Genomic DNA, 12,477 nt, shown 5'->3' with positions numbered 1-12,477 from the left:
ATGTCGTGGTCTTTAAACAAAATATAGTTTCAAATTACAGCAATACGTTAACTTAAACTTGAATTTGCGTCAACATGTCAAGAAAGTTAAGAACGTTAGCTTGCAATTCATAGCTCAAAGAATCATCTATCCTTTCACTCTCTAAAAGCTCCCGGACTTTTTGAAAATCATGAAACTGTCATTGCATATAAACTAAACATGCAATTAAATTGATTTTAATATGTTATTCAGGTACTAACTGAACGAACTTCGAGCAAAACATGTTTATTGCAAGCAGGTAGAAGAATGTGACACAATACGCAGACTTTCTCCATCACTGCTAAAGATTTAATTGTCACGTGCCAACTGATGATTGTACCGTACTACCACAACCTCTTAAAGTGAATGGAGGTTCAAGAAAATGTAAGTTTTCAAGAAGAACAATTTGGCTATCCTTGGACAAATCAATCTTTTTGGGACCGTGTTCTGCAACCGTGTCATCTTCACACGAGAGACATCACACACCTTGTTGTTGTCGCTAGGCGAAGCTCTGGCCACAGCCAACCACACCAAGGGGGACACCGACGCGGAACACGCCAAGCACACGACGGCCGCTAGATCCTTGTATACAAAAGAAAAAAAAAGAAACAAAAAAGTACAGTTGGCTCTATGTTTTATGTGTGTGGTTATTTGAAGCTTGGCGTGGCGAGTTGCGTAAGTGTAACAGACATCTTTTTGAGTGAAAAAATACTTCTTCCGTCCTAGATTAATTGACGCACACATGCGTATTTAGACAAATCTTACTTAATTGGTTTAGGATGAAGTAGTTAAACGGCACAAAACATTTATTTAGAAAATCAAATCTCACGGGTATTTAAAATACCGATTTTTTTTGCAAAATAAAATGAGCGTTCCTCCTACAAGAGAAAGAAAAAAAAAACAGGTAGAATTGCCTCTCCGGTAGCGTGCCCTATTGGTCCGAGTTTGCCTGCCACTGCCGCCGGTCTCAGGTATTGTACTCGGAGACGTCAGCCAGGTTCTACTTTCCGTTCCGGTAAATCACGGGTCAGATCTCAGATCGCTCCTTGGTCGGGATAAGTTGGTGACTCCCGAGGTGAACCAACGTAAGTACCCTGTAACCACTGACCTCATGGGCCCGCGAGGGAGCCGGCCCCTTGTGCAGCCGTGCTTTCCGATGGAGGTCACGTCCAGCTGACATAACGATCAATTATTTATGGCCTGCTGCTCTCTCTCTTTCCCCGTTTTCTTATCCTCTGCCTCACGCCATCTACAATCCCAGATCGCTGAAGATTCGCCCAGCTAGCCGGCGGTGGGCAGGCCCTCGTCTGCAGATCGAGCAGAGGTGCAAGCGGCAGCCCTTTGCCCTGCTCTTTCATGTTGTTCATCTTTCAACATCTCCGGATTTCTCTCCGTCCGGGCAGCAGGCGCGGCGATCAATGGACGACTATCAAGGTTTGCCTTTCCATCGCAATACATCGCAATATCATGTTTCTGTTTTCTTCACGAACAAGCTAATCCCTAAATTTCATACAGGCATAGACTTGATTTTGGTATGAATCCTTGATTGCTTTCTTGTTAGGCTATATAGATCTGACATGCTCGCTGCAATATGTCAGCTCGTGTTCAGTCTCGTGGGATGGGAGTGCAGATCCCGTGCTCCCGACCTTTGGAAACAAATATTTCTCCTCCTTTTCAGAAATTTTGATTTATTTTCAGCCTAAATTCAGTCAGTTGGAACAAAAAAATTCTTTAGAAAGATGATTTTCTCAAACTGTCGCTCATCGAAGTGGTCTTGAATCCTCATAATTTTGTCCAACCATAATAGCGAAAACAAACAGTTTCAAAACACCTTCGCGTGCAAAAAAAAATCAATGTATCCAAGGCCACTCATATTTGTTTCTTTTTTCACACATAACCGGTCTGCTTTTCCTTGACTTTGTCCATAGTATGTCTACATCCTAGTTCGTGCAAATAAAAGAGCGGATTTTAGAGCATCTTCAGCCGTGACCCTTAAACGATGACCGGGCGTGTCGCCCGGTCGTTCGTTTGAGGGTGGACCTGCGCGCGTTTTCCGTGCGTGTCCGGCACGTCTCCCGGTCGTCGCCCCCATCGAGAACCCCCAAACACACGCATCAACGGCCGTTATGAACGGCGTTCAGCGGGATCCAGTGGGGCTCGCTTGGCAGCGACCCGGGGAGGCGTGGTCAAACTTAGTAAATGACCTCAGCGGTTCCCCAGGCGACACGAAACGACGGCAAGGTCGGTGACGCGTGCCGGCTCGCCTCCTCACGCCGGAGTTAATGGCACGCGGCGCGGCCAGGCATAAAACGGGCGCGTCGCCGCCCAGAAGGCTCACTCCCCTCCTCTTCCACTCCTTCACCATGGCAAGCGACGGCGAGCCTGAGACCTTCCTCGCCCTTCCGGCAGGCTCGTCGTCGGGGAAGAAGAAGAGGACGCCAACGCCACGCTACAACCTGCGCACCAAGCACGCCCTCGCCCTCTGGGAGTACCGGCAGCCGGTGCCATGCATCGGCTCGGTGCATCCGAACGGGTGGGTGCTCTCCGCGGAGCGCATCCCCTCCCTCCGCACTGGGGCTTCGTCTCCGGCCAACCGGCGCCGCCTCCAGGAGCAGCCCGACGGGCGACTCCGGCCGCTCCTCGTGCCCCTCCACCAGTCGCGTGTCACGCCTCCTCCGTGCGTCGTCGGTACCTTCCGCATCGGCGGGTGATCCGGCGCCGCGCTACGGCGTTCCCAGAGGAGCAGGAGGAGGAGCGGGTGCCCGAGCCCATCGTCGACGGTGACGACGTGGTCTGCATCCATCCGCTCCGCATGGTGCCCCCGGAGGTGGACGTCGTGAACCTCGAATAGGAGGAGTAGGAGGCCGGCGGCGAGGTCTATTAGTAGTAGTTTGTATCTAGGTTATCTCGAATCTATCTATGTTATTTTGTTTATCTCGCCGGAGTTGGGAACATCAGGCTGATAACGCCTGCCAAAGCCAGCCCACTCTCTGGCAAGGCGGGCCCGAAACCAACTGGGGCGTATGAGTGAGGTGGCGGCGCCATTAGATGCAAATTTGTCTGTCGTGCTGTTGGAGACGATGGAGGATGCTGGAATCGTTACATCTTACTAATGGGCTGAAACTTGGCCCTTTTTTCCTAGCATGGGCTGTTTCTCCTTTTGTTGGCAAGGAGGGCAACGAGGAGTGGGGCCTATGGGACAGACACAAGCGATCCAGGAATTTCAGCACAAAATTGATGTATTTTCTTCGGCTCAAAAACCAATGGAGGCATTTCTCGTTCCATTTTTCTCTAAAAATAATTCAAACCAATCTAATGTTGAGTGCTCTAATCTATATCTATACCTAATAATAAAGGCACTAAGGTTTCTCCTTGTACGTCGTTTTTGGACGATTTTACCCCTATTAGTTCAGAGAAATTTCATAGACTGCCACCGATAAGTGAGGCTCGTACCGGTTTGGCATTTTTCCCCTAGTCGTCTATCGTTTTGGTCGGTGGAAGCGGATGTAGGGCCGGACACAGAGGTGCCACCGGGGAGCTCCGCCGAGCAGTTAGAAGTCGGTCAGAGAAAGCGGACTTCAAAGAGGTAGGGTCGACGTGGAGGCTCCCAAGAAAGGGGGCCCGGAAGAGGCGGATGTCGAGGAGGCAAGGCCTCCCGAAGGGATTTGTTGGATGTGGACATCGCCCATCGCTGCTGGGCCTCGCCACCGGGGCAAGCTCCTCGTGTGCGGCAGGAGAACGGCAGGCGGGATTGGGAACACAGGGAGGGGTGCGCAGCTTGGAATTGTGGGGCGGTTATTTGCAGGGAGCCAGCGACTGCGGCATCAAGCCAGATCCGGTGGATCTCCGTGAGGCAAGCGGCGACATTGAGGGAGACAACAAAGGTGACATTGAGGGGCTCGATGCCGTTTGCCTCTCTTCTGTGTCCGGACCACACAACCCTCCTTTCCCAACACGCAATCGGGTTCACAGGTGCTCGATTCATCAGCAAAAGGGGCGAGAAGGATGTGAGTTGTGGGAGGAGCCCCCGTGTGGACCAGATTGCGGACGGAGGGAGGCCCAACCCGACGCCGGCGTCTGGAAAAGAACATCAGCGGCGTTGGCGCCTTCGTCGAGCGGCCGAGGCCGCGGAGTAGTCCAACCTGCGGTCGAGGTCCAGGAAGGATCATACGACCGTGGAGCTCCTCGTCGATTTGAACAGGCGGAGGCCTAGGATGTGCAGCCGCAGTGCCTCCGGCAGTAAACGTCGCAGTGCCTCAGGCGGGAAACAGATGCTCCTATGTGCGCGTGGAAGAGGTCCAGGATCCATCCGCGCATGCTAGCTATCTTGGAATATATCGGTACAGATCCCAAATGTTTTGTTGATTGAATCAGACAAATTTGTATATTCTAATTTATAGTGCGAGAATTGGAGTTCACCGAATGTGCAAACCAAAGATGCAAATTTTTAGAGACTTCTCCAAATTCACATGATAGTCAAATTTGACACATCCGTTGGCTAGGATTATGATGGGCGATCAAAGTTTAGCGCATCTTTTTTATCGCGCCAGTTTTGCACCAAAAGTTCATATATTTTTTTCGTGGCAGCGCATGGGCAAATTTGCTAGTTGTTCTCAAATGAGCAACAACTAACCCTAGTGCGATAAACCTGGTGTGCCAGATTTTAAAGAGCTAGGGTGGCATCAAGTCAAATGTAAGACAATGGAGTAACCATCAGGAGATGGGGGTAGACAATAGTTTGGCAAAGACCGTAACTTTGATCTAAACCCAAAAAGAATAATAGGTCAAATGCCCATCAGCTAACCCTTTGTTGGCATGCCACAGAACAACCATATCGTTCTTTGCCGGACGCCAACCAACAGTATAGCTCACCACCAGAAGGTCACGATAATAGACGCCGCATTATAGCACCCGCATGTAGCATAATTTTTTCATAATTATTTATTTAATTGGTAGATTGATTTCACTGAAATGCACATCACAATTTTGGCGTGACATACCTATTGGCGAAATGCTATGTCCGCCACTGCAGTCGGAACATGTTCTAATTGGAAACGACATATGGTTTTCTATGGTATAATCATTGCCTGGCGTGTGTGAGTTGCCTCCGTATTCGTCTCTCAAGAAGCCAAGTCCGCTCTCGCTTGTCCAGCATCCTTGGTGAGAGGGATGCCGAGGCGGCGAGGCACAGCTCTGGCGGTACGACGAGGCACAGCTCTGGCTGTACGACGAGGCGCACTACCAGCTGGAGATGCAGAACAGGCGCGCACACCATGACGAGATCGACGACGAGCATGTGGAGATCGAGTTGTGCGTGTTGGCGCAGATGATCGTGCAGGAGCTGGCGCAACAGGAATCCCAGTCCTACACGATTCAAGAGACCGGGGAGGCAAACCGCTTGGCACTGCTATGGACAGACGAGGAGGAGAGCGCGCGCTGGCAGGCAGCCATGGATGAGAAGCGGCATCAGAGGAAGGCCGAGGAGGCAAATGCGTGCTGGAAGGCAGCCCTGGAGGAGGGGCAGCAACAGAGGGAGACCATCAGCCATGCTCGCATTGACGCGGCCATCTAGAGGGTGCGCCGTGCCATAGGCCAGGGGCACATCGACGAATCCCGCGACGAGGGTGGCCACAGAGGCCGAGCTGACGACGACATGTAGGCTCGGCCACCGTAGGGAGGATGGCTGGCGACGAGTTGGCTGGGCCGTCGAAGGGCCCCGGGCGTAGAATCTAGTACCCAGTAGTTTCAGCAAAACTTTTTAACTATGCCTATTAATTGAACTAGTTATATGAATTGTGATCACCGGAAGACGGACCCGAACGCAGAGTCGCGGGCCGTTCGCGCGCGTCCGCCAGCCCGAGCCAGCTTTGGGTCCGTTTGCGTCGAGTCACAGACCGTGTGTCGGCTATCCGCCTGTCTGAACGGAAAGAAACGGATGCTTCCGGTCGATATGCATGGAGATGCCTAAATAAAGGAACATCGTGACCATAAGCTGCAGTCCATGAATTGGCACTGGATGAGATTGCTGGAACTAAGAGTTCCCACTCGAGGAGGTTTGATACAGTGCATGAAAGTTTCCGAGAGCGAGAAAATGGTTTATTCGCTTGGTGGCCGGCCTCCCGAAATTCTCAACGGTGCTAGACATGAACCACTCGGTCACTCTGATGTTGCATCATGGGCCTGGAAGAGGACTACATGAACGATGTCCTCTTGCGCAACATGGGATGCAGTACGAAGATGAACTCCCCATGGATTGGCATATGAAATATTTGGGTCGAAGAAGGGATGGGGAGCAGACGGACTGAGTTGTTGCGAAGATTAGGTGTCGGTGAAGACTGAAGACTATAGATGCAACTCGGATGGAATGTCCGCTTCCCGTAATATACTACCCACCGGTATTTACGCGATTATAGCTAGGGACACGAGTTATCCGACCTGAAACCTCACTGAAGACGAACAGTGCATGCGAGTTGGCCTAATAATCACGAGCAGTGTCCCGCTTGCATTAATTAATACGGTGTACATGTACGTATATGGACGGCGTGACCCCACGGTTCTCCACCGTAATTCTCACCAAGCCAGTAAGTACTATCGCTTACTACATTTTGTTATCATTTTAACATAGACCACACACATAGATCTCGCCAGAAGAAATGAGATTAAACCAGATCTGGATGTTCATTTTAGTACTCCCTCCATTCCAAAATATAGTGCGCCTGCGCTTTCCGAGGTCCAACTTTGATCATAAATTTAACCAACGAGACCAACTGCGGCGGGAGAAAAAATTATATAATTGAAAACTTCTTTCGAATATGAATTCACTGATATAATTTTTGCTCCCGTCGTAATCGGTCTTGGTAGTTAATTTACGGTCAAAGTTGAAGCACGGAGATAGAGGAAGCACTACATTGTGGAATGGAGGGAGTACTACTAATCAACTGAATTTGCTATCCGGCCCTCACTCCCTAGGTACCCTAGGGCCAGGGTTTTTCTTTTTACCCCAATCTTGAATCTTAGGTGGCATCAAGTTTTTCTCTCTGATCTCAATTGGATCTGCACCCAAATCTCTACCAATACAGATTGTCATACACCTCAGAGAGAGATCTCATATGTCTATTAGCTTCCTCCTTTGGAAAACAATCACCGCTCCCACTAGCGTTGAATCCCCTGAGGACATCGCAATGGGAGCATTAGGAAGAATGTCATATTCGGAATGATATTGAGACCAATGTCAAATAGGGTCGATTTTTTTTTTATTTTTTCCTATGGTTGCAGAACTATTGAATGAGGAATGCACGAGAGGCTAGGGTGCAAGTTGGAGCATACTCTCCGTGGTGCCCCTAACCCAGCCCCCCTGTAAGTGTAACCCCATTCATAGGCGCCGTCTTCAAGAGCACTAGAATTGGTGGAATAAGTAGATTTAATATGTTTACTTTACTGTTTTTGGTTATATTCCTCCTCTTGGAAGGCCGAATGGCAAGTATGTTGCAAAGTCAATGCATAAGTGTGTAACTTAGTCGTGTTGAAATCTTTGGGCGTGTCCAACGTTTTGACCAAAAAATTGGAACATGTTTTGAGTAATTGTGAGTTCCATGTGTGCCAACTATTTTCTCAGATTTGAATTGATATGAGGATATTGTTTTCAGACTTTTTGCAAAAAAGAAAAGAAAAGGGGAGTAAACCATGGCATCTGCATGAATTGATGCACAAAACAGTTAAGTAATTTAGAATATTTCCACGGAAGCATTTCCCTAAGAGCATCCCCAGCCGAGCCCCCCAACCGGCCCCCAACGGGTTTGGGGGGTGCCGGGCGTGAAAATCAACCCAGTCGCACCCCCAACCGTTTTTTGACTGTCGGCCGACCCCGCTGAGAGCGCCGGCAACCCCGCTCCGCACCCGGTCCACAGGGGGTCTAGCGGGGGCGCCGGACGTCGAATTCAACAGAGTTACAAACTGTAGGCCCGCCTTGCCAGAGAGTGGGCTGGCTTTGGCAGGCGTTATCAGCCTGATGTTCCCAACTCCGGCGAGATAAACAAAATAACATAGATAGATTCGAGATAACCTAGATACAAACTACTACTAATAGACCTCGCCGCCGGCCTCCTACACCTCCTATTCGAGGTTCACGACGTCCACCTCCGGGGGCACCATGCGGAGCGGCTGGATGCAGACCACGCCGTCACCGTCGACGATGGGCTCGGGCACCCGCTCCTCCTCCTGCTCCTCTGGGAACGCCGTAGCGCGGCGCCGGATCACCCGCCGATGCGGAAGGTACCGACGACGCACGGAGGAGGCGTGACACGCGACTGGTGGAGGGGCACGAGGAGCGGCCGGAGTCGCTCGTCGGGCTGCTCCTGGAGGCAGCGCCGGTTGGCCGGACACGAAGCCCCAGTGAGGAGGGAGGGGATGCGCTCCGCGGAGAGCACCCACCCGTTCGGCTGCACCGAGCCGATGCATGGCACCGGCTGCCGGTACTCCCAGAGGGCGAGGGCGTGCTTGGTGCGCAGGTTGTAGCGCGGCGTCGGCGTCCTCTTCTTCTTCCCCGACGACGAGCCTGCCGGAAGGGCGAGGAAGGTCTCAGGCTCGCCGTCGCTTGCCATGGTGGAGGAGTGGAAGAGGAGGGGAGTGAGCCTTCTGGGCGGCGACGCGCCCGTTTTATGCCTGGCCGCGCCGCGTGCCATTAACTCCGGCGTGGGGAGGCGAGCCGGCACGCGTCACCGACCTCGCCGTCGTTTCGTGTCGCCTGGGGAACCGCTGAGGTCATTTACTAAGTTTGACCACGCCTCCCCGGGTCGCTGCCAGGCGAGCCCCACTGGATCCCGCTGAACGCCGTTCATAACGGCCGTTGATGCGTGTGTTTGGGGGTTCTCGATGGGGGCGATGACCGGGTGACGCGCCGGACACGCACGGAAAACGCGCGCAGGTCCACCCTCAAACGAACGACCGGGCGACACGCCCGGTCATCGTTTAAGGGTTACGGCTGGAGATGCTCTAAGATCCGCTCTTTTATTTGCACGAACTAGGATGTGGACATACTATGGACAAAGTCAAGGAAAAGCAGACCGATTATGTGTGAAAAAAGGAATAAATATGAGTGGCCTTGGATACATTGATTTTTTTTGCACGCGAAGGTGTTTTGAAACTGTTTGTTTTCGCTATTATGGTTGGACAAAATTATGAGGATTCAAGACCACTTCGATGAGCGACAGTTTGAGAAAATCATCTTTCTAAAGAATTTTTTTGTTCCAACTGACTGAATTTAGGCTGAAAATAAATCAAAATTTCTGAAAAGGAGGAGAAATATTTGTTTCCAGAGGTCGGGAGCACGGGATCTGCACTCCCATCCCACGAGACTGAACACGAGCTGACATATTGCAGCGAGCATGTCAGATCTATATAGCCTAACAAGAAAGCAATCAAGGATTCATACCAAAATCAAGTCTATGCCTGACTATGAAATTTAGGGATTAGCTTGTTCGTGAAGAAAACAGAAACATGATATTGCGATGTATTGCGATGGAAAGGCAAACCTTGATAGTCGTCCATTGATCGCCGCGCCTGCTGCCCGGACGGAGAGAAATCCGGAGATGTTGAAAGATGAACAACATGAAAGAGCAGGGCAAAGGGCTGCCGCTTGCACCTCTGCTCGATCTGCAGACGAGGGCCTGACCACCGCCGACTAGCTGGGCGAATCTTCAGCGATCTGGGATTGTAGATGGCGTGAGGCAGAGGATAAGAAAACGGAGAAAGAGAGAGAGAGCAGCAGGCCATAAATAATTGATCGTTATGTCAGCTGGACGTGACCTCCATCGGAAAGCACGGCTGCACAAGGAGCCGGCTCCCTCGCGGGCCCATGAGGTCAGTGGTTATAGGGTACTTACGTTGGTTCACCTCGGGAGTCACCAACTTGTCCCGACCAAGAAGCGATCTGAGATCTGACCCGTGATTTACCGAAACGGAAAGTAGAACCTGGCTGACGTCTCCGAGTACAATACCTGAGACCGGCGGCGGTGGCAGGCAAACTCGGACCAATAGGGCACGCTACCGGAGAGGCAATTCTACCTGTTTTTTTTCTTTCTCTTGTAGGAGGAACGCTCATTTTATTTTGCAAAAAAAATCGGTATTTTAAATACCCGTGAGATTTGATTTTCTAAATAAACGTTTTGTGCCGTTTAACTACTTCGTCCTAAACCAATTAAGTAAGATTTGTCTAAATATGCATGTGTGCGTCAATTAATCTAGAACGGAAGAAGTATTTTTTCACTCAAAAAGATGTCTGTTACACTTACGCAACTCGCCACGCCAAGCTTCAAATAACCACACACATAAAACATAGAGCCAACTGTACTTTTTTGTTTCTTTTTTTTCTTTTGTATACAAGGATCTAGCGGCCGTCGTGTGCTTGGCGTGTTCCGCGTCGGTGTCCCCCTTGGTGTGGTTGGCTGTGGCCAGAGCTTCGCCTAGCGACAACAAGGTGTGTGATGTCTCTCGTGTGAAGATGACACGGTTGCAGAATACGGTCCCAAAAAGATTGATTTGTCCAGGGATAGCCAAATTGTTCTTCTTGAAAACTTACATTTTCTTGAACCTCCATTCACTTTAAGAGGTTGTGGTAGTACGGTACAATCATCAGTTGGCACGTGACAATTAAATCTTTAGCAGTGATGGAGAAAGTCTGCGTATTGTGTCACATTCTTCTACCTGCTTGCAATAAACATGTTTTGCTCGAAGTTCGTTCAGTTAGTACCTGAATAACATATTAAAATCAATTTAATTGCATGTTTAGTTTATATGCAATGACAGTTTCATGATTTTCAAAAAGTCCGGGAGCTTTTAGAGAGTGAAAGGATAGATGATTCTTTGAGCTATGAATTGCAAGCTAACGTTCTTAACTTTCTCGACATGTTGACACAAATTCAAGTTTAAGTCAACGTATTGCTGTAATTTGAAACTATATTTTGTTTAAAGACCACGACATGTAAAACGGTAAGGGAAGAATAGAGATAATATGTGAAATACAAAAATGAGTGAGTAAATTAAGAAACATCTTGACCGTGGTGAGCTGCAGTTAGGTACCATGGATTGGCACTGGATAAGATTGCTGGAACTAAGATGAACCGAGGAGTACAAGAAGTGATAGCTTTAGAAGGAATCAGTTTTTTAATGTAGAGTCCTACTCCCTTAGATCTATAAAAGGTTTCGTCCACTTAGTGTTGGGGAACGTAGTAATTTCAAAAAAATTCCTACGCACACGCAAGATCATGGTGATGCACAACAACGAGAGGGGAAGAGTGTGATCTACGTACCCTTGTAGATCGACAACGGAAGTGTTAACTTGGTTGATGTAGTCGTACGTCTTCACGGCCCGACCGATCAAGCACCGAAACTACGGCACCTCCGAGTTCTAGCACACGTTCAGCTCGATGACGATCCCCGGACTCCGATCCAGCAAAGTGTCGGGGAAGAGTTCCATCAGCACGACGGCGTGGTGACGATCTTGATGTACTACTGTCGCAGGGCTTCGCCTAAGCACCGCTACAATATTATCGAGGACTATGGTGGAAGGGGGCATCGCACACGGCTAAGAATATGATCACGTGGATCAACTTGTGTCTCTAGGGGTGCCCCTGCCTCCGTATATAAAGGTTCAAGGAAGGGGGGCCGGCCGGCCAGGAGAGGCGCGCCAGGAGGAGTCCTACTCCCTCTGGGAGTAGGACTCCCCCCTTTCCTAGTTGGAATAGGATTCGTGGAGGGGGGGAAGAGGAGAGAGAGGAGGAAGGGGGGGCCGACCCCCTCTCCTTGTCCAATTCGGACCAAGGGGGGGAGGGACGCGCGGCCCATCTCTGGCCACCTCTCCTCTCTTCCACTAAGGCCCACTAAGGCCCATATACCTCCCGGGGGGTTCCGGTAACCTCCCGGTACTCCGGTAAAATCCCGATTTCACCCGGAACACTTCCGATATCCAAACATAGGCTTCCAATATATCAATCTTCATGTCTCAACCATTTCGAGACTCCTCGTCATGTCCGTGATCACATCCGGGACTCCGAACAACCTTCGGTACATCAAAATGCATAAACTCATAATATAACTGTCATCGTAACCTTAAGCGTGTGGACCCTACGGGTTCGAGAACAATGTAGACATGACCGAGACACGTCTCCGGTCAATAACCAATAGCGGAACCTGGATGTTCATATTGGCTCCTACATAATCTACGAAGATCTTTTATCGGTCAGACCGCATAACAACATACATTGTTCCCTTTGTCATCGGTATGTTACTTACCCGAGATTCGATCGTTGGTATCCCATACCTAGTTCAATCTCGTTACCGGCAAGTCTCTTTACTCGTTCCGTAATACATCATCCCGCAACTAACTCATTAGTTGCACTGCTTGCAAGGCTTAGGTGATGTGCATTACCGAGAGGGCCCAGAGATACCTCTCCGACAATCGGA

The 12,477-nt window shown here is 50.0% G+C and overlaps 1 protein-coding gene across 1 annotated transcript in view; it reads right to left on the bottom strand.

Moving 5' to 3' along the window:
• The window catches only part of LOC147985952 (uncharacterized), a 29,713-nt gene extending 18,406 nt beyond the window's left edge, over positions 1 to 11,307 (bottom strand). Inside the window, exons 1-2 of the mRNA XM_087541809.1 lie at positions 9,900 to 11,307; positions 9,549 to 9,721 (exon numbers count right to left, since the gene is read on the bottom strand). Coding sequence (XP_087397935.1) covers positions 9,549 to 9,721; positions 9,900 to 10,117 — 391 coding nt within the window. The 5' untranslated portion in view covers positions 10,118 to 11,307. The remainder of the gene's footprint in view (positions 1 to 9,548; positions 9,722 to 9,899) is intronic.
• Positions 11,308 to 12,477: the final 1,170 nt, after the last annotated feature.

Source organism: Triticum urartu, chromosome 2A, assembly GCF_056163025.1.
Source record: "Triticum urartu cultivar PI428250 chromosome 2A, HENAU_Tu73, whole genome shotgun sequence".
NCBI classification, from domain to species: Eukaryota; Viridiplantae; Streptophyta; class Magnoliopsida; order Poales; family Poaceae; genus Triticum; species Triticum urartu.
This window is presented reverse-complemented; position numbering and strand designations above follow the sequence as displayed.